The 24,803-nt window shown below is 42.8% G+C and overlaps 1 protein-coding gene across 1 annotated transcript in view; it reads right to left on the bottom strand.

Annotated features, from left to right (window-relative positions):
• Positions 1-220: 220 nt before the first annotated feature.
• LOC121442547 (kelch-like protein 24) overlaps positions 221-24,803 on the bottom strand; it is a 40,143-nt gene continuing 15,560 nt past the window's right edge. The window contains exons 3-4 of the mRNA XM_041644128.1: positions 4,066-4,224; positions 221-1,962 (exon numbers count right to left, since the gene is read on the bottom strand). Of these exons, the coding sequence (XP_041500062.1) occupies positions 221-1,962; positions 4,066-4,224 (1,901 nt within the window). The remainder of the gene's footprint in view (positions 1,963-4,065; positions 4,225-24,803) is intronic.

Raw genomic sequence — 24,803 nt, forward strand, 5'->3', positions numbered from 1 at the left:
TCTGGGTCTAACCACTATTATTCCACTATTATTTTAACACCCCACACTCCCCAGTTACAGGAAAGGATTTATTACTGCTTCAACTATTGATATTTTGAGCAGAAAGGCATCAGGATGGTTTATTTCTTTTTGCACATAGCACAAAGGAGCTTGTTAACTGGTTAGTTCTTAAAATTCTGCTCTTGGAGTGGCATGGCTTCTTGTGTAAGGTATCCTGGGTTTAGAGCTTAGAGTGTTTCTCTTGTCTCTCGTATATATGAATGGTTACACAGCCATGATAGGACACTGTCTTGGGCATCATAGTGACCCCTGAGATGATACTTGTTTCAGGATCATAACAGAGAATAGTATTTATGGCTTCTCCGTTTTCCAGTCTTCCACCCAGGATATAGATCTTACCATTACACACAGCCATGCCACAATTTTCCCGTGGACTGACTGTGTCCTGTACACGTATCCAGTGGTCTTCAACTGGGTCATAACAGTACACCGCCTTGGTCATTCCACCAGCAACATAGATCAGGTTGTTCAGAGAGACAGCTGTTATGTATCTCTTGGCCATTGGGAGAGATGCGCGAAGGAGCCAAGCATTGGTTTCTGGATCGTAAGATTGGACCTTATCCGAATAAGAGTTCTCATCAGGTCCTCCTCCCATCACAAATAATTTTTTCATGCAGCTTGTTACTGCAGAACTCACTGCTTCCTTAAGCGGTGCAACTTCTGTCCACTGGTTTGAAAATAAATTGTAGCATTCTACACTGCTAAGTCTCTTTTGTCCATCGTAGCCTCCGACAACATACACTTTCCCGAGAAGGACAGCCATTTTGTGGTGCCACCTGCCTTTGTTTAGAGGAGCGACCCTGAACCAGATATTTAGCTGTGAGTTGTACATCCAGACATCGCGGCTGTTGATTCTTCCACCTGAGACAAGAATGTCATTTTTCAGTGCACAGACAGCATAGGCTGATTTGGTGAATTCTGGAATCTTAGCCAGGGACTTCCACGTTCCTGTTACTGGGTTATAGCATTCAGTGTATGGGAGATTAAATCCTCCTGCTTGTTCACAGCCTCGGACCACGATGATCACTTCTGCATAGCCAGTAGACCTGCGGGGCCTAGTTCTCAGAGATACGATTTCATTACCAAGTACATGGTACCTTCTTGCTTCCCGTAGCAGCTGGTAACAGTCACGGGAATTCTGGATCAGCTGGTCTTCCTCAACAGTCTCAACAAAGTAGTTGGGATGCAAAAGAGGGAGTCGGACGTGGTTCAACAGCTCAGGCAAGAGCGGCCTTCGATGATCAACATCTTCATAGATCCAGCGCATGACCGCTTCAAAAACTAGCTCCTCCTTCCTAACAATAAGTTCATCGTTACAGATATAACCAATAAGTCCATCTTTGTCCATCTCAAGAAATTCTTCATGCTGGTACACATCCTCAAAAGTTTGTAATGCAAAGGTCTGACATTTTGCGAAGAGGGTTTTGAGTGAGTGGGTGTCGGCGAAGCGCTGGATTCCTATGCAATTGCATGGATCAAGCTGTTCCTCTAGAAAATGGACACAGTCGTCACAGAGACCGTTGACCTGAAAGAGGCTGGATATTTCGACGAGATACTGAACATTCTCTGCTGTGAGCTTTACCTTTCCAGTATATACGAATTGTAAAAAACAGTCCATCGCTTCAGCTAAGATGCCTTTGATCTCAACCAACATTTCGCGGCTCTCCTTGTGGCCATTACAGAACATGGCCCTGAAATAGTTGCTGCAGGCTGAGAGAACAGCGCGATGGCACGGAAACTTCTCTCCTTCCACGCAGATGATAACATCTGTAAATATGTGATTGTCTCGGAAGTCCTTAAATACCCGGAGTTCATTCTCAGCATGGGCTGACCCGAAAGAAAACTCAAAATACTTGGGACTTCGCAGAGATTTCGGGTCCATTTTATAAACTTTCTGCTCAGCTGTTTGGGAATCACATGACACAAGCTCCTCTGGGTCAAGTCTGCTCTGGTCTGCCTCTCACTATTAGTCCCATTGTTGCATCTGCTGACTATGTAATTGTTGAGCAATGTGGCTGCTAGAGAATCTTAGCATTGGCTTGACCAAGGCCCCAGGCAAAAAAAATACCCTTGTTGTTTAAATTTCCACACAAGCTGGGTCCAGCCTGCAAATTCAGTGCCCAACCCGGATAGTCTTCTCTTTGGGTGTCTAGGGCTTGGGGCAGGAACACTGGGAACTAAGAAGTAGAGCCCAGCAGAGAAGGAAGCCGGCAGCCTGGTGGTGGCGCGCGCGCGGGGGGGGGGGGGGGGGGGGGGGGGGGGGCAACGACGGGGGGGGGGCTCCCCTATCAGCCCCAGAGGGTAGCTTTCCTGTTAGTGTACAAAGGCACATGGGGAGAGGATTGTCCCATCTCTGCCTTGAAGTCGCCGTTTGTACGACTATTTTTAGGCTTCTCTCATCCTGTGTCTAGTAGAGATTTCCAACTGCTGCTGGCCTGAACCTACACTTGGTGAATCCTTCTGGCCTTGTCCACAAACCATGTGCCAGCACCACGCGCTTCTTCCTGATTCCTTCGCATTTCTCGTTTGCTGATGTGATCTGTCTCATTCTAACACAGTACACAGGGCAGACAATAGCACTGCCGCTTAACTCTTCATTGTGGGAGATGCTATATTCATTTTTCTCACACTTGTTACTAGGATTGCAGAGTTGTGCCCTTGGTTTTTCTCATTGCTTGGCTATGTTTTGCTCTCTAGGGCTAAGACAAGGACAAGGTCAGAGAAGGGAAGGAAGCTCCAGAGAATTCCCGCAGCTGCACGCTCCTGTCTGCAAAACCTGCCTACCCTCCTGTGCCCCACTCCAGAGCCTGCAGTCCAAGTGAACCCTCTGTTAAGGCAACCCTGATGGCCTCCCCTGGCCTCTGTACTGCCTGCACATTGAGAACTGCCCCAGGGTTTTGGAAGCCCACTGAGCCCCCGGTAGGGAAGGTCTTGAGTATCCAGAACAGGAGTAGAGAAAAGATGGGATAGTCCAGCACTGTTTGGGGCTGGAGAGACGGCTCAGTGGTTTAGAACAGTTGTTCTTCGCACAGAAGACCTGGATTTGATTCCCAGGACCTACATGGTGGCTCGCAAACATTCATAATGCTAGTTCCAGGGGACCTGACACCCTCTCTGGCCTCCCAGGGCAGCAGGCATACATGGAATGCAAATACATACATGCACACAAAACACTCATATCTGTAAAATAAAATAAATCTAATTTTTAAATAAAACTTCCAGTGTTACATCTTTTTTTTAAATGTTTATTTATTTATTATGTATACAATATTCTATCTGTGTATATGCCTGCAGGCCAGAAGAGGGCACCAGACCCCATTACAGATGGTTGTGAGCCACCATGTGGTTGCTGGGAATTGAACTCAGGACCTTTGGAAGAGCAGGCAATGCTCTTAACCTCTGAGCCATCTCTCCAGCCCCCCCAGTGTTACATCTTAAAGAATAAGAATAAGTAAGTGATTTGGGTGAACAAAGGGCCATATCAGAGTGAAAGGTATATTTCTTTTTATTGAAAATAGATTCTTTCCTCATACAATATTACAGTTTCCTCTCCCTCTACTCCTCCCAGCTCTTCCTCAGCTCCTCTCCCCTCTGGATCCACTTTCTGTCTCTCATTAGAAGAATGGGCCCTTACTAGAGCTTATACCTCTAAAGCAGTGTTTGCGACCTGTGGGTTGTAATCCCTTTGTGGAGGGTTGGAAGGACCCTTTCACAGGGGTCACCTAAGACCCTCCTGCATATCACATATTTACATTATTATTCATAATAGTAGCAAAAGGTTATGAATTAGCAACGAAGACAAATTCATAGTTGGAGTCATCACAACATGAGGAACTGTATTAAAGGGTCGTGGCATTAGGAAGGTAGAGAACCACTGTTAAATACCTCTTCCTGCCTCATAGAGCTACTATAGGTCCTTAGGGATGAGTGGCTCTCGTAAGCCCTACCCTCTAGCAACTGTTAACTGTCTACAAATCCTCAGAGAGTGGAGGGGGCCCCACAAACTCCTGACCACCTCTGGACAGAATGCTGAGGGGCCTGTCAGTCTGCAGGTAATCATAACTGATTTTGCTCCATAGGACTGCACCTTTTCTTCCACCTCTGCAGCGTTTTCTGCTCCCTCTTCCATAACTTCTGGGCCCGTAGAGGGTGTGAAATGATGTCCTATTTAGGGGTGAACATTCAGTACTCCCTTATTCACAATGCTTCGTGGCCAAAGTTAATATTCTCTGCACTAATTGCTGCCACTGCAAAAAGAAGTTTCTCTGCCCAAACCTGAAAGCAGCTCTGACTTATGGGCATAAGCATAAACACTTAGAAGGAAATTTTTCTTGATATTATTTTTTTTACTTGAGCAAAGGGCTTAGCTTTAAAGATACAGAAATTTGTCATTTTCAAAAAAGATTTCTTTATTAATTATATTTGTGTGTGTATGTGCGAGCCTGCCTGAGTTTAAATGCCCCATATGTGTGCAGGATCCCATGGAGTCTAGAAGAAGGCATTAGATACCTTGGAACTGGAGTTATAGGTGATACTGAGTAACCATGGGGTCCCTGAAAGAGCATCAAGTGGTCTAGTTAAGTTAAGCAGTTAGCTGAGCCATCTCTCCAGCCACAAGTCTATCATTTTACTGTGGACCTCATTTAATATTTTTTCTAAAATATGGTATACAAAAGTGGACTTGATAATTATTCCAGAGGAGCTTGTATTGAATATTTGCTCTCATTATCAAGAAACGAACAGAAGGGTGATTCCCAATTATGTATTCCCTGCACTCCTCTCCTTGGGACATATTTATTTTCTTGTTACAATTGGACTGGGGCATAGAGCTTCTAAAAATGTTTAATAAAGCTGGGGATGGTGGTTCATGCCTTTAATCCCAGCACTCAGGAGGCAGAGGAAGTGGATGCAGTTTAATAGTAGAGTACTTGTCTAGTTTGTGTAAGGCAGAAGCTTAATTCTGTATTGGGTTAAAAAATAATGAAAGAGAGAAACGAGAAGGGCTCTCATCAAACACGTGCATAAATATTTAAAGACAGAGGAATGTGAACTACCCACATTTGATGAGCACACACATATACCTATCAGGAACCATTGCACTGTATTCCAACAGAATATGCAGTATTATTATTTTTTTAATATACAGTATTATTATTTGTGTATTAAAAAGAGTTGTGGACAATGTCAGAAGAAATTCTTCTTACGGAGCCAGATTTGGTGGGGGAAAACCTGTAATCATAGCACTTGGGATGCTCAGGTTGGAGGAAGAGCATTTTAAAGGTATCTTGGGCTAAATATAAGAGGCTTGGTTTCAGAAAAAAAGTTAAGAAAAACAAACATGTCTTCATTAGAAAGTTAGCAACATGAGAATATTATATCTTTGTACATCAAAAAGGTATTAATTTCTCAGAAAGCAAAGAAAAAAATCAGTAAAGTTTTATAAAACAAAAACTCCATTTAGTTTATCAAGTGAAATTTTTCCTTTTAAAAATATATTCTTGGCAATCTTACCAAAAGTAATCTATAGATTCAATGCAATGCCCATCAAAATTTCAGAAAAATTTTTCAAAGACCTCGAAAGAACGGTACTCAGCTTCATATGGAAAAGCAAAAAAACCCAGGATAGCCAAAACAATCCTGTACAATAAAAGAACTTCTGGAGGCATCAGAATCCTTGACTTCAAACTCTACTACAGAGCTACAGTACTGAAAACAGCCTAAGAACAGACAGGAGGACCAATGGAACTGAATAGAAGACCTGGATATCAATCCACACATCTTCGAACATCTGATTTTTGACAAAGAAGCAAAATATATCAAATGAAAAAAAGAAAGCATATTTAACAAGTTGTGCTGGCATAACTGGATATCAACAAGTAGAAGAATTAAAATAGACCCATATCTATCACCATGTACAAAACTCAAGGCCAAATGGATCAAAGACCTCAACATAAAGCCAGCCGCAATGAACCTCATAGAAGAGAAAGTGGGAAGTACACTTGAATGCATTGGCACAGGGAACCACTTCCTAAATATAACCCCAGAAGCACAGACACTGATAGAAACTATTAATAAATGGGACCTCCTAAGACTTAAAAGCTTCTGTAAAGCAAAGGACACGGTCAACAAGACAAAACGACAGCCTATAGAATGGGAAAAGATCTTCACTAACCCCACATCAGACAGAGGTCTGATCTCCAAAATATACAAAGAACTCAAGAATTTGGACACCAAAAGAACAAATAATCCAATAAAAAAAATGGAGTACAGACCTAAACAGAGAACTCTCAACAGAGGAATCTAAAATGGCTGAAAGACACTTAAGGAAATGTTCAACATCCTTAGTCATCAGAGAAATGCAAATCAAAACATCTCTGAGATTCCATCTTACACCTGTAAGAATGGCCAAGATCAAAAACACTGATGACTGCTTATGCTGGAGAGGTTGTGGGGAAAAGAGGACACCTCTGCATTGCTGGTGGGAATGCAAGCTGGTACAGCCCCTTTGGATGTCAGTGTGGAGATTTCTCAGAAAATTAAGAAACAGCCTTCCTCAAGACCCAGTAATATCACTTTTGGCTATATATCCAAAGGGTACTCAATTGTACCACAAGGACATGTGCTCAACTATGTTCATAGCAGCTTTGTTTGTCACAGTCAGAATCTGGAAAAAACCTAAATGCCCCATGATCGAAGAATGGATAAGGAAAATGTGATACACTTATACAATGGAGTACTACACAGCAGAAAAAATGACATCTTGAATTTTGCAGGAAAATGGATGGAGCTAGAAAACATTATTTTGAGTGAGGTAACCCAGACACAGAAAGACAATTATCATGTGTACTCACTCATAGATGGTTTAAAAACATAAAGCAAAGAAAACTAGAATGCAAACCATAATCCCAGAGAACCTAGACAACAATGAGGACACTAAGAGAGACTTACATAGATCTAATCCACATGGGAAGTAGAAAGTATAAAAAGACAAGATCTCCTGAGTAAATTGGGAGCATGGGGACCTTGGGGACCTTGGGGGAGGGATGAAGTGGGGAGGGGTGAAGCAGAGAGGTGAGCAGAGAAGAATACAGAGCTCAATAAAGTCAATAAAAAATTAATTAATAAAAAATCCCAATCAAGCCAAATCACAAGAAGACAAATTAAAAAATATCCAGGTTTAATGGGATTCCTGCACTCTTGGGTGGCTCTGAGGGGGAACCGCGAAGCTGCTAACACTATCATGGGGTGAGGGGATGGGGGGAGGAAGAGACCATGAGGAGACTTTCTGGGGGAGCAGTTTAAATAGACTAGGGGAGTGGTCAAGATTTTGGCGGGCTGTCTTGACCCTCCTCTGGGGAGGGGTCAAGGTTTGGTGGACACAGGAACGGGGCCTTCAAAGATGGAGACCAGAGATGAAGACTCACAGTTTTCTGTCTTGTTTGGTCCAGTATTTCTTCACTATCCCCCTCCCTTTTGGATATACTGTGTATTTTGTGCCATTGTACGTTAGAAGTATGTGACCTGCTTTCTTACTTTGATTTTACAGGGATTACAGGTAAGAAGAGATGGCCTTGCATCTCAGAAGAGATTTGAACTTTGAACTTTTATACAGTGTTAAAACTGTTATAGATTATGGGGACTTTTGAAGTTGAGCGAGTACATCTCTGCGTTATGATATGGCTATATATAAGCCTATGGGGGCAAGGAGTAGAATGTGATGGTTTGAATAAGAATGAACCCCACAGGCTCATAGATTTGAGTGCTTAGGGAGTGGCACTATTTGAGCACATTAGGGGATGTATCTTTGTTAGAGTGAGTGTGGTATTACTGGGTCGGTGTGGCCTTTTTGGAGGAAATGCATCATTGGGATTGGTCATTGGGGTTTCAGAAGCCCAAGGCAGGCCCAGTGACTCTTTCTCTTCCTGATGCCTTCAGATGCAGATATAGAAGTCTCAGCTACCATGTCTGCCTGTGTGTGGCCATGCTTTTCACCATGAGGTTAATAGGTTAAATCTCTGAAACTGTAAGCAAGGCCCAAGAGTTGCTTACAATTTCTAAGTCCCCAAGTTTATAAGAATAATGTACAGGGCAATAAAAACAATAAAAAAGAGTTGCTGTGGTTACAGTGGCTTTTTAAAATTTATTTTTTGTGCCTCCTGATCCCACCAATATCCCTCCCCACTCCAAAATAAAACAAAATAAAATTGAAGAGAAAAAAAGAAAGAAAAAAAAAAAAGAAAAAAAGAAAGGAAAAATCTTGTCATAGAAGCTGCAGTGTGACACAGTGAGTCTCGCAGTAAACCCCTTTATTCATACATTTTTACATGCAGGTGTTTATCAGAAAGAACCATTGGTCTGGTTTGAGGCCCCCAGTCTCTGCTGCACCCTCAATTCTAGGCAATCACTGGGACTCTTCCCGTACATCACGTTGCTGTCCTGTGTCGAGGAGATTCTGCAGCTCTGGGAACACAGGATTGACTCCCCCCCCCCCCACCGTGGTCCAGCAGATTACAGATGGGGTGGATGCTGGGGTGGGTCAGTACATAGCTGTGGTTCTGGCCTGGATACTTGCAGGGTTGGTCAGCCAGCCAGCTCTCCCGTCTTCACCACCAGGGGGAGCTCTCCAGCATTACCCTGGCTAGTTCACCCCTCACAGTGATGAGCAAGAGGCAGGGCCCCTTCTCTGGCTTTCATGTGCTCAGGGTCAGTTCCCACACCTACACCTTCTGGGCCAGTGAGGAAGCTGCTTGATTCCATTTTGAAGGCAGGAGATTATGCTGTATTTTTAAACACAAGTTTCTATTTTACTGTGAGAGCTGAGTTACTGTTTCCTGGAAGCTGACCTTCCCCAACCCATGACCTTGATTTGTTTTTGAGAATAGCCTGACCCTCGCTGCTGACTCCTCCTTAATCACATGATGACCACACGATGTTTTTCTTTAAGTTTTTTTTTTTTTTTGTATTTTCTTATTGCCCCACTGTCTGTGTTTTGTAAAAACTACTCTGATTTTACTCCTTAAGAGGGGCCCAGGAGGTAGATTTGGGGCTGCTCTCTTTAACTCGACTCACACATTCATTGGCCAGCTCTTGGATTCTCCTAAATAAAAATCAAGCTTACTTCAAATTTGGCTAAAATTGTGGTAGTAGTCTTATGCTCACCGTTGGAATTAACAGCAGCTGTACTATGTTGCCTACGTGAGATATAGGAACCACTCTCCCAAGTACTGCAACCGATGAGGGGCAGGGACAGCTCTCCATTTTATTAATTCAGGGCTAGCTCTCCACTGCTTCAGGGGTTGATGGGTGGGAGCGGGTATAATGGTAAAAATAAAATTGCCCGTTCCCCAAGGGGTGGCAGTGGACAGCAGGCCACAGGGGCAGTGGGTCCCAGGCAGGGAGCAGCGTGGTGGGTGAGAGACAGAGACGGATAGGCACTCCATGCAGATTTAGTGGGTTATGGAAGGGAAGGGGAGAGGGAGGGAGAAGGGGGTGAGGAGAGAGAGGCAGAGAGAGAGGAGAGAGAGGAGAGAGAGGAGAGAGAGAGAGAGAGAGAGAGAGAGAGAGAGAGAGAGAGAGAGAGAGAGAGAGAGAGAGAGAGAGAAAACTAGGGTGAAGGAAGAGAAGAGAAGAGAACCTACTTCTTTGGGAGAAAGACACATGGAAAAGATGCTCCGGCTGGAAGTGGAAGATAGGCTTGAGGGAGGGTGGGGGGCAGGGCTTTGGGGCTTATCTCTTAAAGGGACAGGACAGACCATTACAGTGGTGTGGAGTGGGGGAGGCATCTCTCCTCGGCTCATGCTGCCACAAGACAGTTCTCCCATGTTCACATCAGTGCTGGCTCACCCACATCTTCCCCAACAGGGCCTAATCTCCCGAGTGGTGTAGCTGGTGGGGGCAGGGACAACTCTCCTGCTCTTATGGCCCCAGAGCCAGCTCTCCTGATTGTTAGCTTCCGCTGCTTCAGTAGCATCCTGCCTCTGCTGCCAAGGCAGTTTCATCACCATCTTGCCAGGTGCCTTTCCACCGTCAGCTATGCGACATGTGCACTCCTTAAAAGTGCTCAACAGAGCACAGCTTGCCCTCTTGTCTCTTTTGCTTTACTCCTCTTTGCCTCTTCTTTTCTTTCTTCTTCTCCTTGTCTCACTATCTGACATCCTGTTTGCCTCTCTCAAGCTCCCACTCAGGCATGGCCTTTCACTTGTTCACTCTCCCCCCTCTCCGTAAACCTCTTGCACCAACGCTGTTGCACATGGTGTGTTTGCTTAGTAGTATACCTTGGCAGGGCCCACCAAAAGGTACCCACTTCGCCTTTTCCTTTTATTTATCCTTTCATTGGCGCCGTGACTCAATAGACTCTCCTGGCATTTGGTCTGGCCATGCTGGGACCCCCCACCCCCCCCACCCCATACAACAGATTTTCTTTCTTTTTTTTGATTTATTTATTTATTTATTAAAGATTTCTGTCTCTTCCCCGCCACCATCTTCCATTTCCCTCCCCCTCCCCCAATCAAGTCCCCCTTCCTCGTCAGCCCAAAGAGCAATCAGGGTTCCCTGCCCTGTGGGAAGTCCAAGGACCACCCACCTCCATCCAGGTCTAGTAAGGTGAGCATCCAAACTGCCTAGGCTCCCCCAAAGCCAGTACGTGCAGTAGGATCAAAAACCCATTGCCATTGTTCTTGAGTTCTCAGTAGTCCTCATTGTCCACTATGTTCAGCAAGTCCGGTTTTATCCCATGCTTTTTCAGACCCAGTCCAGCTGGCCTTGGTGAGTTCCCGATAGAACATCCCCATTGTCTCAGTGTGTGGGTGCACCCCTCGCAGTCCTGAGTTCCTTGCTCGTGCTCTCTCTCCTTCTGCTCCTCATTTGGACCTTGAGATTTCTGTCCAGTGCTCCAATGTGGGTCTCTGTCTCTGTCTCCTTTCATTGCCTGATGAAGGTTAATATTCAGGAGGATGCCTATATGTTTTTCTTTGGGTTCTCCTTCTTATTCAGCTTCTCTAGGATCACTAATTATAGGCTCAATGTCCTTTATTTATGGCTAGAAACCAAATATGAGTGAGTACATCCCATGTTCCTCTTTTTGGGTCTGGCTTACCTCACTCAGGATAGTGTTTTCTATTTCCATCCATTTGCATGCAAAATTCAAGAAGTCCTTGTTTTTTACTGCTGAGTAGTACTCTAATATGTATATATTCCGTACTTTCTTCATCCATTCTTCTATTGAAGGGCATCTAGATTGTTTCCAGGTTCTGGCTATTACAAACAATGCTGCTATGAACATAGTTGAGCATATACTTTTGTTGTATGATAGGGCCTCTCTTGGGTATATTCCCAAGAGTGGTATTGCTGGGTCCAGGGGTAGGTTGATCCCGAATTTCCTGAGAAACTGCCACACTGCTTTCCAAAGTAGTTGCACAAGTTTGCATTCCCACCAGCAATGGATGAGCATACAACAGATTTTCTGTTTCATTCACTGATGGCTTTGACTTCAATTCAATACCGGAAATTGGATCTCTGGTGAGACTACCTGCCTCTGACCATTCCCCTGGATGTGAGGCTTCATTTCTTGAGCATAGTCCCTGCCTTCTAGCTTATCCCAAGTCATAATAACAGGCAACTGTGTCTTTCTTGAGCTCGTAGCCCTTGACCCTTGTTCTTGCATGAGGATGCACTGAACAGCCTGTATCAGCTCTGTTTGATTCTCCTCTGAGCCTTGGGGATGCCTGAAGCTCTCAGGTTCTGGACTTCTTTCTGCCTCATCCTTGGGAACTGTGTCATGCACCTCCTCGCTCCCATTGGGATCTCTTTTGGAGACCCATTGACCACTGCTTTCAAATCAAACCTGGCCTCAGTATTCCATGTGAAATATATGCAGCAGCACAACCCTGGCAGGTTCCCTGGTGGGTGGGAGACCGAGTCAGGTGGGACACAGACAGAAACGCCATGTGGAGAGAACTGGGGTATAGAGTTTATTTAGTGGGTATTGGGAACAGAGTAAGAGCAAGGGGTTATGAAGGGGAGGGAAGAGAGAGGTACCCTGTCTTTTAAAGGGACTGGTACCCAGGTGACAGGGAAGGTCAGCAAAATGATAACATTTCCATCTTTCTCTTATAATAACAAGGTGGGGAATTAGGCATGGCAGCTTAAAGGGATGGGGATGTTGGGGTCTCAAGACTGCTTCCTGCTTATTTGTGGAGTCTTGGGGGACCTGAGAAAGCTGGGTGCTGGTCACATCCTGGGGTAGCTGGCCACTTTACTCCTGTCCAGGGTTTGTGGTATGGAGCTGTCTGGTGTCTCTTGGACCTGGCAAGGTGTTGGCAGAGCAGAGGACAAAATTAAGTTTAGGAAGAAAAAAACTTTCAGGACTAGGAAATGGAGAGAGGGGTATATCTGAACTGTTTAAGGCGAATCCTTCAACTTAGCTTCCTGAAACTCACAAGAATTCTTTGAGTTTGTGAAAACATAAGTTTTAGACACATACATTGTATAAACAGCAGCATATTTATGTCAGAATGACTGTGACAGATGTTTTTGCACAATGAAAAGTATCTTTAGAAAATTACCAAAGAGAATTTAAAATCTTTTTTTTTTGTTTTTTTTTTTTTTGAGACAGGGTTTCTCTGTGGCTTTTTGGAGCCTGTCCTGGAACTAGCTCTGTAGACCAGGCTGGTCTCGAAGAGAATTTAAAATCTTGATCTCACAGTAGTGGTAGCACTCTGCCAGAGTGAGATTAATAGCTCATCAGCATTTTATTGATAATGTTAAGACTATGAACGGCAGTGTGAGAGAGAAATTTGGTAACTTGCTTTTGTCCTCAGACCTTTATAACTTGTAGGTACACACCTTAATAACTTGCATTTGTATATCTGAACTTTTATATCTTAAAACACCTTTTATTTAGAACATGGTAAGAAGTTATACTGAAAGTAGCATTACCTCTCAGCTGTCAACTGCATCAGAGATCTTTGAGAAGGATAAAACTTTATCTGAGTTATTGATTAAAAATGACAGAGAACGTACTTGATTGGCTACCTAGAGCCCCTCCTCAGGGTCCTCCATGGACAGGGTACCCAGGTGACAGGGAAGGTCAGCAAAATGATAATGCCATGGACCAGGCAGTTCGGGAACAGGGAAAGAATTCTCTACTCTTTTTCTTTGCTCCAAGACCTGCTTTTTGTGCCTGCTTTCCCTCCCTAAACTTTGTCAATATCCTGTCTATGTTTGTTGCAATGTGAGAATCAGAGATGGAGAGGCCAGCTTCATCTTGCTCAGCACACACCAGCTCAACCCTGCAATATCTGCTGATCTAGCCCTCAATAAGGTATGTGTAGGGATAAGTCCCGCCCCTTAAAGGGCGTGTTCTCCTCCGGCTAATATCTGCCTATAAATTTGGCGAGCAAGCTCCGAGCTGCCTCTTCTGCTTTCCTGGTCTCCGTGGGAATGGTGGTTCTGTAAGTCTATTTCTACATTAAAACTATATATATTTTTACAATCTGTCTGCATTCGTTTATGCCGCTACATTTTGGCGCCCAACGTGGGGGCTATTTTGCCCCCGACTCAAGCGGGTAGCCTGCTAGCTAACACAGCACCCTCCCCGGTGCTGTTTTTCAGTTCGTGACTCCTGCCCCAGTGCCGAGTCCGAGACATACTCAGCCACACAAGCCCATTCTGCCTGCCTTGGCTAAGTTTTGCAGCGGAACCCCACTGCCTGAATTAGCAGAAGCTCAAGTACCTGCGGTTTTGCAACAAAAGCTGCCACGGCGTCAGATTTGGTCTGAGTGACTTGGCCGGGCGGTGGTGGTGCACGCCTTTAATCCCAGCACTTGGGAGGCAGAGGCAGGAGGATCTCTGTGAGTTCGAGGCCAGCCTGGTCTACAGAGCTAGTTCCAGGACAGGCTCCAAAAACACAGAGACCACCACTGACAGGAACCGATCATTACAGGTAAAAAATTTTTCTTTTATAAATAAAATGTCTGAACACATTACTGTTCAAGAATTTAACAGTTTTTTTTTAATTGTACCATGTGGGAGATTTTACAAGAGGTGTCTATCACCCCACATCTATGGATCCTTCTGGGATTTGTAGTTTTCATTGGCACCAAATGGTTTGATAATAGAAATATAATAAAGTCTTTACGAGACGAATCCAGGATTCTTAAGGCAGAGATTGAACGCTTAAAAACAATTGAGAATGATAACAATCTTCTCAAGAATCAGTTTGAAGTTCTCCAGGCTGATAACAATCTTCTCAAGAATCAGTTTGAAGTTCTCCAGGCTAATGTTAAGGAGAAATTCATTACTATGGAAGAGGGAACAGCTGATCTGGACCAAAAGATTCAGTCCCTTTCTGTAGGAAATGAAACATTAACTGAGAGAATCAAAACTGCTGAATGTGACAATCGGATTTTGTCTAAAGCTTATGATAGATTGACGGAAAGATTGTCAATACAAGAAGGCACGGTTTATGCCATAAAAATTATGTCCAAAGATGAGATGTTATCTCTAACGGACAAACTTCATACTTTAGAATCCTCAATGAAGGCTTTGGAACATAATTCTGGACAGGAGATTCAGACATTGCAGAAGGCAATGGTGAATAGAATTGAAAAGATTGAGGAATTTCTAAATTCTGATGAAGAAGAGCAAAGGGTAGAAAGGCAAATTTTAACTACATCTGTGGGTAAGTCTCTCCGGGACAATTTCCACAAAGCTCTACCTACAGCTCTACCTGCCTTTCCAGTAATAACAACAGAGAAGGTGATTGGTTCCAAAAACCCTAGGGTCATCAAGGAGGATACATGGGAGCCTGTCTGTATGAATGACCTCAAGGAAATTAAACAGGCTGTTATGACTTTTGGGATGCAAGCCTCTTTTGTTAAAGAGATGCTAAGATCTTGGGCCACGACAAGTAGAGCAACCCCCTCGGACTGGCTCCAGCTGAGCTCTGTGGTACTCGAGAGTGGACCGCAATTGAAATGGAAATGCTTATTCAGGCAAGAGGCTAGACTCTTAGAACAGCAGGAAAAAGCAAAGGGAATTGACATTTCCCTAGATCAAATTCTAGGTGAAGGGCCCTTTTCCGATCCTCAGGAACAAGCTAATTTGGATGAAAACACACTCTCCATGTATACTACAGCAGCCTTAAGGGCTTGGGACAGGGTACAAGACCCAGGACAGAGAATGGAATCATTTGTCAGAGTTAAACAGGGTCAGAGAGAACCCTTTAGTGACTTTTTACAAAGATTAACTAAGGTTGTACAAATAGGGATATCTGACCCAGAAGCAAGACGTATAATGATTGAGTCTTTGGCTTATGAAAATGCAAATGTGGAATGCAAAAGGATTTTGGGGCCTTTAAAGCTCAGATCAGCACCTTTGGAAGAATGGGTCTTGCATACACTCATTGTTGATACATTTGATTATGGCACTGAAGCATGGGTAGAAGAAGCAATTTCCAATGGTAAAAGGAGACACCAGAATACCAAATGTTTTAATTGTGGCAAAATGGGTCATATGAAAAGGAATTGTAGACAACGGATTTTCAGAAATAATAATAATAATAATAATGCATCTTTCAGAAATAATAATAATAATGCATCTTCTAGAAATAACAGAAATAGGAGGACTCAGCCTTCAGGTTTATGTAGAAGATGTGGAAAGGGCAGACATTGGACGAATGAATGCAGGTCTACAAGAGATAGACAAGGCAACCTGATACAGTTGGGAAACGTGAGAGGGGGGGCCTCACAGGCCCCCATGGCAAACATGGTTCAGTCATATCCAGTTTCTGCAGAGAACGTGCCTCATCAGGACAATTAGGAAGCCCCATGCCTACTGTTACAAGCAATAATGATCAGAAAGATAAGTTACGTGTGTTTTGGCAAACTTCTATAAATGATCAAAGACCTAAACTGAGAGTGTGTGTAAATGGCATTTTTATTACTGGCCTGCTGGACACAGGTGCTGATGTAAGTATCATTACCCCAGAATCTTGGCATCCGTATTGGCCTCTTCAGAATGTAAATGTTCAGCTCCTGGGAATTGGAACCCTATCTCGAGTAAGGCAGAGCACGAGATGGGTTGAATGTATAGGGCCAGAGGGACAAATAGGAAAATTAAAGCCATATGTAGCCAATATCGCAATGAATTTATGGGGTCGTGACCTATTACAACAATGGAATACCGAAATTAACATTCCTGCTAAATCTAGAGCCTATATTTCTGAGAATAATATTAGAAGATATTACAAACGGAGAAAGCTGGCCATTCGGGCTGTACAAGAACAAGCAATTGATGTCCCTTCAGAGATACCAACAGCCTTGCCTCTAAAATGGTTGACTGAGAAACCAATATGGACAAAGCAATGGCCTTTAGCTGAGGAAAAGTTACAGGCTTTAGAACAGCTGGTACAAGAACAATTAGATGCTGGACATATAGAAGAATCTACCAGCCCTTGGAATTCTCCTGTATTTGTGGTTAAGAAAAAATCAGGTAAATGGAGAATGGTGACAGATCTCAGGGCCATCAACAAGGTTATTCAACCTATGGGCCCTCTGAAATCTGGAATTCCTTTGCCCTCTTTATTACCAAAAGGATGGCCTCTCATAGTGATTGATTTAAAGGATTGTTTTTTCACTATACCTTTGCAAAAAGAAGATAGAGAAAAATTTGCCTTCACAGTGCCTACTTATAACAATTCTCAACCTTCGAGGAGGTACCACTGGACCGTTCTCCCCCAGGGTATGTTAAATAGCCCCTCCCTGTGCCAATATTTTGTGAACCAATCATTGCAAATAATACGCAAGAAATTTCCCAAATCTATAGTATACCATTACATGGACGACATCTTGTTATCCGATTCAAACCTTGAACAGACTTTTTGAAGAAATAAAGATACTTTTACCTAAATGGGGATTGCAAATTGCTCCTGAAAAGATTCAGAAGGGAGATTCTGTTAATTATTTAGGTTATAAAATAGGTTTGCAAAAAATTAAGACACAAAAAGCACAAATTAGGAGAGATCGCCTACGGACTCTTAATGACTTTCAAAGACTGTTAGGAGACATTTCCAGTCTACGACCAGCTATTGGAATAACACCTGATCTAATAATTCATTTGAACAAAACCTTGGATGGTGATAAAGATTTAAACAGTCCCAGAGAATTAACAGCTGAAGCAGAAAAGGAACTGACAATGATTGAGGAAAAATTACAACAGGCACATGTGGACAGGGTGAATCCAGAGCTCGATTGTATTCTCGTCATATTACCATCAAAAATTTCTCCTACAGGAATTTTAATGTAGAGAGATGATATTATTTTGGAATGGATCTTTTTACCACATAAACCAAGTAAGAAACTGAAAACTTATGTGGAAAAATTCTCTGAGTTAATTATAAAAGGCAAGTTGAGACTTCGTCAACTAGCAGGCATAGACCCAGCAGAAATTATAGTGCCTTTCACTGCTGATGAACTAAAGAAATTATGGGAAGATAATGAACCATGGCAAAGAGCTTGTGCTAATTTTTTGGGAGACATTAATAACAACTATCCAAAAAGCAAGCGGCTTAACTTCATAAAGAGGACTTCTTGAATTCTTCCTCGAATCGTCCGTGATGCTCCAATAACTGGAGCCCGTACATTCTTTACTGATTCCAATAAATCAGGGAAGGCAGGTTACAAATCAGAAGACTTGGATAAGGTGGAACAAAGTCCGTATAATTCTGTCCAGAAGGCGGAATTATATGCCATTCTTATGGTGCTAAGGGATTTTAAAGAACCTATTAATATAGTCACTGATTCACAATACGCAGAAAGAGTTATTTTACATATTGAAACTGCTGAATTTATACCTGATGATACAGAACTAACCTCATTGTTTCTCCAGGTTCAAGATTTGATCAGGAACAGGCTTTGCCCTATGTACATAACACATATCCGATCCCATACGGGTCTGCCAGGTCCTCTAGCACAAGGTAATGCAGAAATTGATCAATTATTGATTGGTAGTGTGCTACAAGCCTCTGAATTTCATAAAAAAAACATCATGTTAATAGCACAGGTTTGAAGAAAGAATTTTCAATTACATGGCAACAAGCTAAGGAGATTGTAAAGAGATGCCCTACTTGCTCTTTCTATAACTAAACGCCACTGCCTGCAGGGGCTAATCCAAAGGGCACCCAAAGGAATGAAATCTGGCAGATGGATGTGTTCCACTTTGCAGAATTTGGCAAATTAAAATATGTTCATCACACCATTGACACTTATTCAGGCTTTCAGTGGGCAACTGCTTTAAGTTCAGAAAAAGTTGATTCAGTAATCACTCATTTATTAGAAGTCATGGCTATCATGGGTATACCTACACAAATAAAGACGGATAATGGTCCTGCTTATGTTTCTAGGAAAATGAAACGTTTTTTTGATTATTACAATATCAAGCATGTTACAGGTATACCACACAATCCTACAGGTCAGGCAGTAATAGAAAGATCAAATTGAACTATAAAGGATATGTTGAACAAACAGAAAGGGGTGGAAAATACCCCCAGAAATAGGTTACATAATGCTTTGTTAACCTTGAATTTTCTCAACGCTAATGAGAAGGGATCAACAGCTGCAGAAAGACATTGGATAATGGAAAAGTCTACTGAACTAAATCAACCACTTTATTTCAAGGATGTGCTGACCTCACAATGGAAGCCAGGATATGTGCTACGTTGGGGAAGGGGTTTTGCTCTTATCTCCACAGGTGAGGAAAAATTGTGGATACCATCAAAATTAATAAAGGTTCGGTTTGAAGAAGAGAAGCCACTTGGAAAAGATAAATAACAATTCTTTCATAAGGATGGCAAACATACTGATGGTAAGAAATACAGATAGGTTGGAGGCAGGGTTCTTTTCTTATCTCCACAGGAAAATACTCATGTTCAAAGAAATTGAGGGACCCTGAATATTTAATTACTGATGGATGGACACATTTTGTAAGTATTAATTTTTATATATATGTCTTATTAAACATTTCTTTATAAATGTATAGAGCTGGTTTTGAAGTTGGACTCTGGCTCAGTCCCTCTCCAATTCCAAGCCTGTTAGTAAGAGAAAAACCCAGAGTTTCTGGAGTTTCTGTCTCATGTCAAGAGCCATGATATGGGACAGAAAGAAATATGAATTTAGAAAACATCTTTGCTTTTCTTCATATCTATCATACTTTTCATTGAAAATATCTATCATGCCTTTCACTGAATATATATATGTATGTCTATATATGTCTATATGATTAATGTTTAATTTTTTTACAATGAACAATGAGTTTTTCCTGAAGTGACATTTGAAGTTTCCAGGAAGAAGATGGGGCCCCACAACAACAACTCTACCTGGTTGATATGACGTCATGATACTGATAGCGCTACTACAAGACCTGTTTTGGATACTAGCTGCACAAGACGATCCCAACTTGGTTAGCTGAAATGGTGCACATCTTGTACAACATTCTGGCCAGACCTGCACAAAATACTCAGAGACTATTGGCAATTTTAAAAGACATTGATCTTGAAATTTAACCATCATTTTACTTTCACAGGATCCCCCAGAAAGAACGTCACCCCCATGACAGCTGGAAGTAATTCTAGAGGACGACGTCCCCTCTCCCAGTAAAGTTTACCCCTGGGTTTAGGGACATCATTTAGGGGTTGGGAGGTTGGGGGAGGAATTTTATAAGCTCAGGGATCATTTTGGAAAAACAAAAGAGGGAATGATGGGATAATAGATTTATAATTGTGAGTTACTGCTTTTAGACAATATATTGGTATCAATTCTTGTATATTGAAACAAAGTTAAATTATATTGACTATTGTATTTATGTATTGACATATATTGTATTGATAAATATATATTGTATATATTTACCATATTGCAATGTACATTTCTACCTCTGATTAAGATACTTATATAATGTTTGTGTATTGATATATATTTGCCATATTGCAATGTATATTTGTACAGTGTTTATATTTGGAGGTCATTATCCTCATTTGTTACACAGTTGTTTATTGCCTTAGTCTTTAAGTTAGATAGATATTGAGAATTATATAGATAGTCATCTAAGTTTGTCATTTATAATCAGACTAATCAGGTTCTTTAGATATATAGAGATTATACTCAGTATAGATAGATAATCTTCAACCTCTTCAAAGAGCTGTAGAAAATGGCCTTTAATCTAACTCAGAGTTTCGTGATAGTGAGACACAATTGCTCCTGGCAACACCGATCTATTCCCGAGAGAATGTTGAGCACCAAAGACACTCCATCTGGAGCCTTTCTATTCGGCAGAACTGGCCTTTGGGCAAAGAAATGCCCATACCTCAACCACTGACAGAGATACAGAGCGTGCATCAATGGATAAAACAGGACTCTCATATCCTGCCAAGACAGGGTAAGATAGTTTTGAAAAGTTCATTGCCTTTAATAATGGTATGTCAGTTACGTTAGGCCTTCACCAAAATTGGTTGACTCAACGTTGCAAACGAGACTTTGGGTGATTGCCCAGGTAGTCAGTTGTCTCTGTCAATTGTTGCACATTTTGGATATATCTCGTTTGTTGAGTAGTGTTTATTCCCTTCTCAGATCTTTGACTGAGTTGAAGATTATATAATTGTAGTTACTCTTTACATTATTTGGACTCCTTGAGATAGAATGTTTAGCAAAGCTTTTGTTCTCAATATTGTTTGTTATATTTATTATTTGTTGTTATTGCATGTAGTTGTATTTGGTTTAGTTCTGTTTTATTTAGACAAAAAGGGGAGATGTAGGGATAAGTCCCGCCCCTTAAAGGGCGTGTTCGCCTCGGGCTAATGTCTGCCTATAAATTTGGCGAGCAAGCTCTGAGCTGCCTCTTCTGCTTTCCTGGTCTCCGCGGGAACGGTGGTTCTGTAAGTCTATTTCTACATTAAAACTATATATATTTTTACAATCTGTCTGCATTCGTTTATGCCGCTACAGGTATGTATGGATCATTTGCCTGTGGTTAGAGTCCATTCTTAAGCTTTAGACTGCTGTATTCGCCATGTGGCTCTGGCTCCTGGGGCTTGCTGGCTCTGGCTTGTGGGGCTTGCTGACTCACATGGACACCTCCCTTTTCTTCTGCTCCTTCCCCGCTTTCTCTCACCTTGCAGCCAGCCTACAAACCTACTGTGTTATTTCCTGCAGTTCGCTTTCACTCTCAAAATTTCTTTGAACTTATGGGAGCATTCTTGCAGTGTTCCACTTCACGACTCTCTCTCTTCCTCCATGGACCCAGATTTTATTACAATGTCTGGCCTCAGTACAAATCAATGGCTAAAATTGGCAATTTTTGTTTCCAAATTTTCCCAAATCATTAACAACTGTTACTGCCACAGACAAAGGGTTCCCAAATATCTTATATCTAAACTCGCTCTGCTCCACTTCCAAAGTCCCTTACCTCTAAGGCTCTACTTCCCCACTCCTAAAAATCTTTTATATCTGTGATTTCTTTGCACTCTACTCCCACAAAAAAGAAATCTTACTGCATGGATTTCCCTGGGAAGAGGGAGTAGAAAAGATCTCCTGGGCAAACTGGGGGTGGGGGTTGGTAAGATGGAGGGATGGGAGCTAGAGGGAGCAGGTTGGTCAGGCTGGGTGCAGGAGGTGGGTTGGAGGCAGAATGGAGGGGGAGAGTAACAAAAGAGATGTCTTGATGGAGGCATTTGAGGTATAGGAATAAACTTGCTGCCAGGGAAACCCCCAGAAATCCACAAGGATGATCCCAACTAAGACTCCTAGCAATGGTGGAGAGGGTGCCTAAACCAACCATCTTCTGTAAGAAGATTGGTGACTTCCCTAATTGCCATCAGAGATACTCTATCCAGTAAGTGATGGAAGCAGAGGCAGAGATCCACAGATAATCACTGTGCTAAGCTAGGAGAGTCTTGCGGAAGAAAGGGAGGAGGGATTGTACCAGTCAGGGGTTCATGATGGGGGGAACCCATAGAGACAGCTGACCTGAGCTCACGGGAGCTCAAGGACTCTGGACTAACAGTCAGGGAGCCTGCATGGGACCGACCTAGGCTCTGTGCAAGTGTGTGACAGTTGTGTAGCTTGCTCTCGTCATAAGGCTTCTAATAGTGAGAGCAGGACCTCTCCCTGGTGCTTAGCTGTCTATCGGTAACCTGTTCCCCACGCTGGATTACCTGACTCCACCTCATAAGAGGAGGAGCTCGGTCCTGCCTCACTTCATGCACCAGGCTTTGTGCAGGCCCATGGGAGGCCTGACCCTTTCTGAATGGAGATGGAGGAGGAGTGGATGGGGAGGGGGGTAGTTGGGAAAGGGGAAGGGATGGGAGGAGAAGGGGGAGGGGAAACTGGTTGGTATGTAAAATAAATGAAAAAAATGTTCCTACTCCACAGGAAAGTCTATCAGACTTCTGGGCCTGGCAGCCACAGACTGAAATTTTCCTGAGTCCTGTGCCCCCAATGACTAGAAAGGAACATTGGGTAGTTGTCTAGGTACCCAGGAAGTCTCTGTCATTTTAGTAGATTCTGAAGCTGCTTGGTCTGCACTTCTGCTTACTCAGGTGAAATTTATCCTTCTCAGATCTCTGATGGTGTCTGCTGAACCAGGCCAGTGATAGCTCTGTCAGTTCAACAGCTGTCTCAGTCTATATGTCTCTCTGTGCATAAGATTTGGGCCACAGTCTCTCTCTCTCTCTCCTGGAGCTACTACTAGGTCTAGACACAGTTCACTTTGTTACCATACTCAGAACGGAGCCAAACTCACAGAACAGATTTCTTTTTTTTTATTACTTTATAAATAATACAAATCAAAATTTCCACTTCCTCCCCTCTGATGGAGGAAGGTCATTGGTTAAGTAATAAAGAAACTGCTTGGCCTCATAGGTTAAAACATAGGTGGGAGGAGTAAACAGAACAGAATGCTGGGAGGAAGAGGAAGTGAGCTCAGACTCTACAGCTCTCCTCTCGGGGGCAGACGCCTCAGAGAGACGCCATGCTCCCCTCTCCGGGGCAGACGTGATAGCTCTGCTCTCTGAAGCAGACATGATGGAGCAATCCGCCAGGTCAGACATGCTGAATCCTTCCCGGTAAGACTGGTGCTACACAGTTTATTAGAGATGGATTGATCGGGGTATCAGAATTAGCCAGTAAGGGCTAGAGCTAATGGGCCAAGTAGTGTTTAAATGAATACAATTTGTGTGTTGTTATTTCAGGGCATAAGCTAGCCAGGCGGCCGGGGTGCTGGGGACGCAGCCCCGCTGCTCATATTACAACAGAATGGTGCCCAACGTGTGGACAACTGTATCCACATAAAGCCCAAGACAGTTTGGGAAGTAATTCTACAACAAAATGAAAGCATTATGCCTGATTTCTTGGTAGCAGCAATTTCTCGGTTCTGCTCTGCTTGCTAGAAGCAAGCAAGCGCTCTCATCTAAGAGAGGCTTCCTGACTCAGCTTCAGCTGCAAAACCCTGCAGCTCTTAAGAGGTCCTGCCACGAAGCATTTAAATGGTGTTGATAAAAGTTGTCTGAATGCTTGTTTTCAGCCATAGCAGGAAAAAAGTTGTGTTGTTTTAAAATGCTGGCTTTCTGGGCCGTCCTGCCAGGGCAAACTCTGACTGTTTGAGGCAGGAGGGCCGGCTACAGAGAGAGGACTTGAGTGCTGTCTGTTGTAGCTTGCTGGCTGGCAGGGACCTTGAAACGCCAGAGACTTGTGGCAATAAATGTGGCTACACCGGTACCTCAGCCATGAGGCTGGAAAGCTAAGTAATGGACTGGATCTAGCTGGCAAAGCCACGGTTTTAATCCTACCCATATTGCTCAGTAATTTAAAGGCTCATGTGTTCAGAAAAAGAGAGATATACAGTAAAAAGAGATTCAAAGACAAAAAAAACTTTAAATAATTTATAGTGTGTTAAAAATATATGCAAGCTAAAAGTTCTTAAAAGTAAAAAAAAAAGGAAGAGAGTGTTGGGTGTGGTAGTACACACCTTTAATCCCAATACTTAGGAGGCAGAGGGAGATTGAACTCTGTGACTTCAAGGTGTGGTAGCACACGCCTTTAATCCCAGTACCTAGAAGGCAGAGACAAACAGATCTCTGTGAGTTCAAGGTGTAGTAGTGTACACCTTTAATCTCAATGCCTGGGAGGCAGAGACAGGCGGATCTCTGAGAGTTCAAGGACAGCCTGGTCTACAGAGTTATTCCAGGTCAAAGATACAGAGAACCTGTCTCACAAAGCAAAAAATAAACAAAATAGAGGTTAAAATAAAGTGCACAAAGATGGAAAATACACAGAGAATTTTGATACTGTATGCTATTATGCTCTGTTTGAATTGTTTGAATGCTGAGAAAAGAGCAACAGCTGCTAAAAGATATTTGTTTATAAATGCTGCTGAACTAATCCAACATAGATACTTTGAAAATGCCTTTACTTTGAAATTTGGATCTAAGGACATGATGCTTTGGAAAGGAGTTTCTTATTTTATTTTCACAGAGGGTGAGAGTCTGTGGATTGCTTCCATCCCAATGTGGTATGATAGACCACGTCCTTCTGAAAGGTTGCTGTGAACGCCTTCAAAAAATTACTTCACTCAATTGACGACTGAGATGAAACTAGCACACAGTTTATACCATGAAAGACCAAAATAACAGTGCCCCCATTCAGCAGGAAGCAGATTGGAGAGAAAAAACTGCACCCATGTTCCCAAATATTGTT

This window comes from Microtus oregoni, unplaced genomic scaffold, assembly GCF_018167655.1.
Source record: "Microtus oregoni isolate MIOR12 unplaced genomic scaffold, Mior012 000092F_000, whole genome shotgun sequence".
Classification (NCBI taxonomy): Eukaryota; Metazoa; Chordata; class Mammalia; order Rodentia; family Cricetidae; genus Microtus; species Microtus oregoni.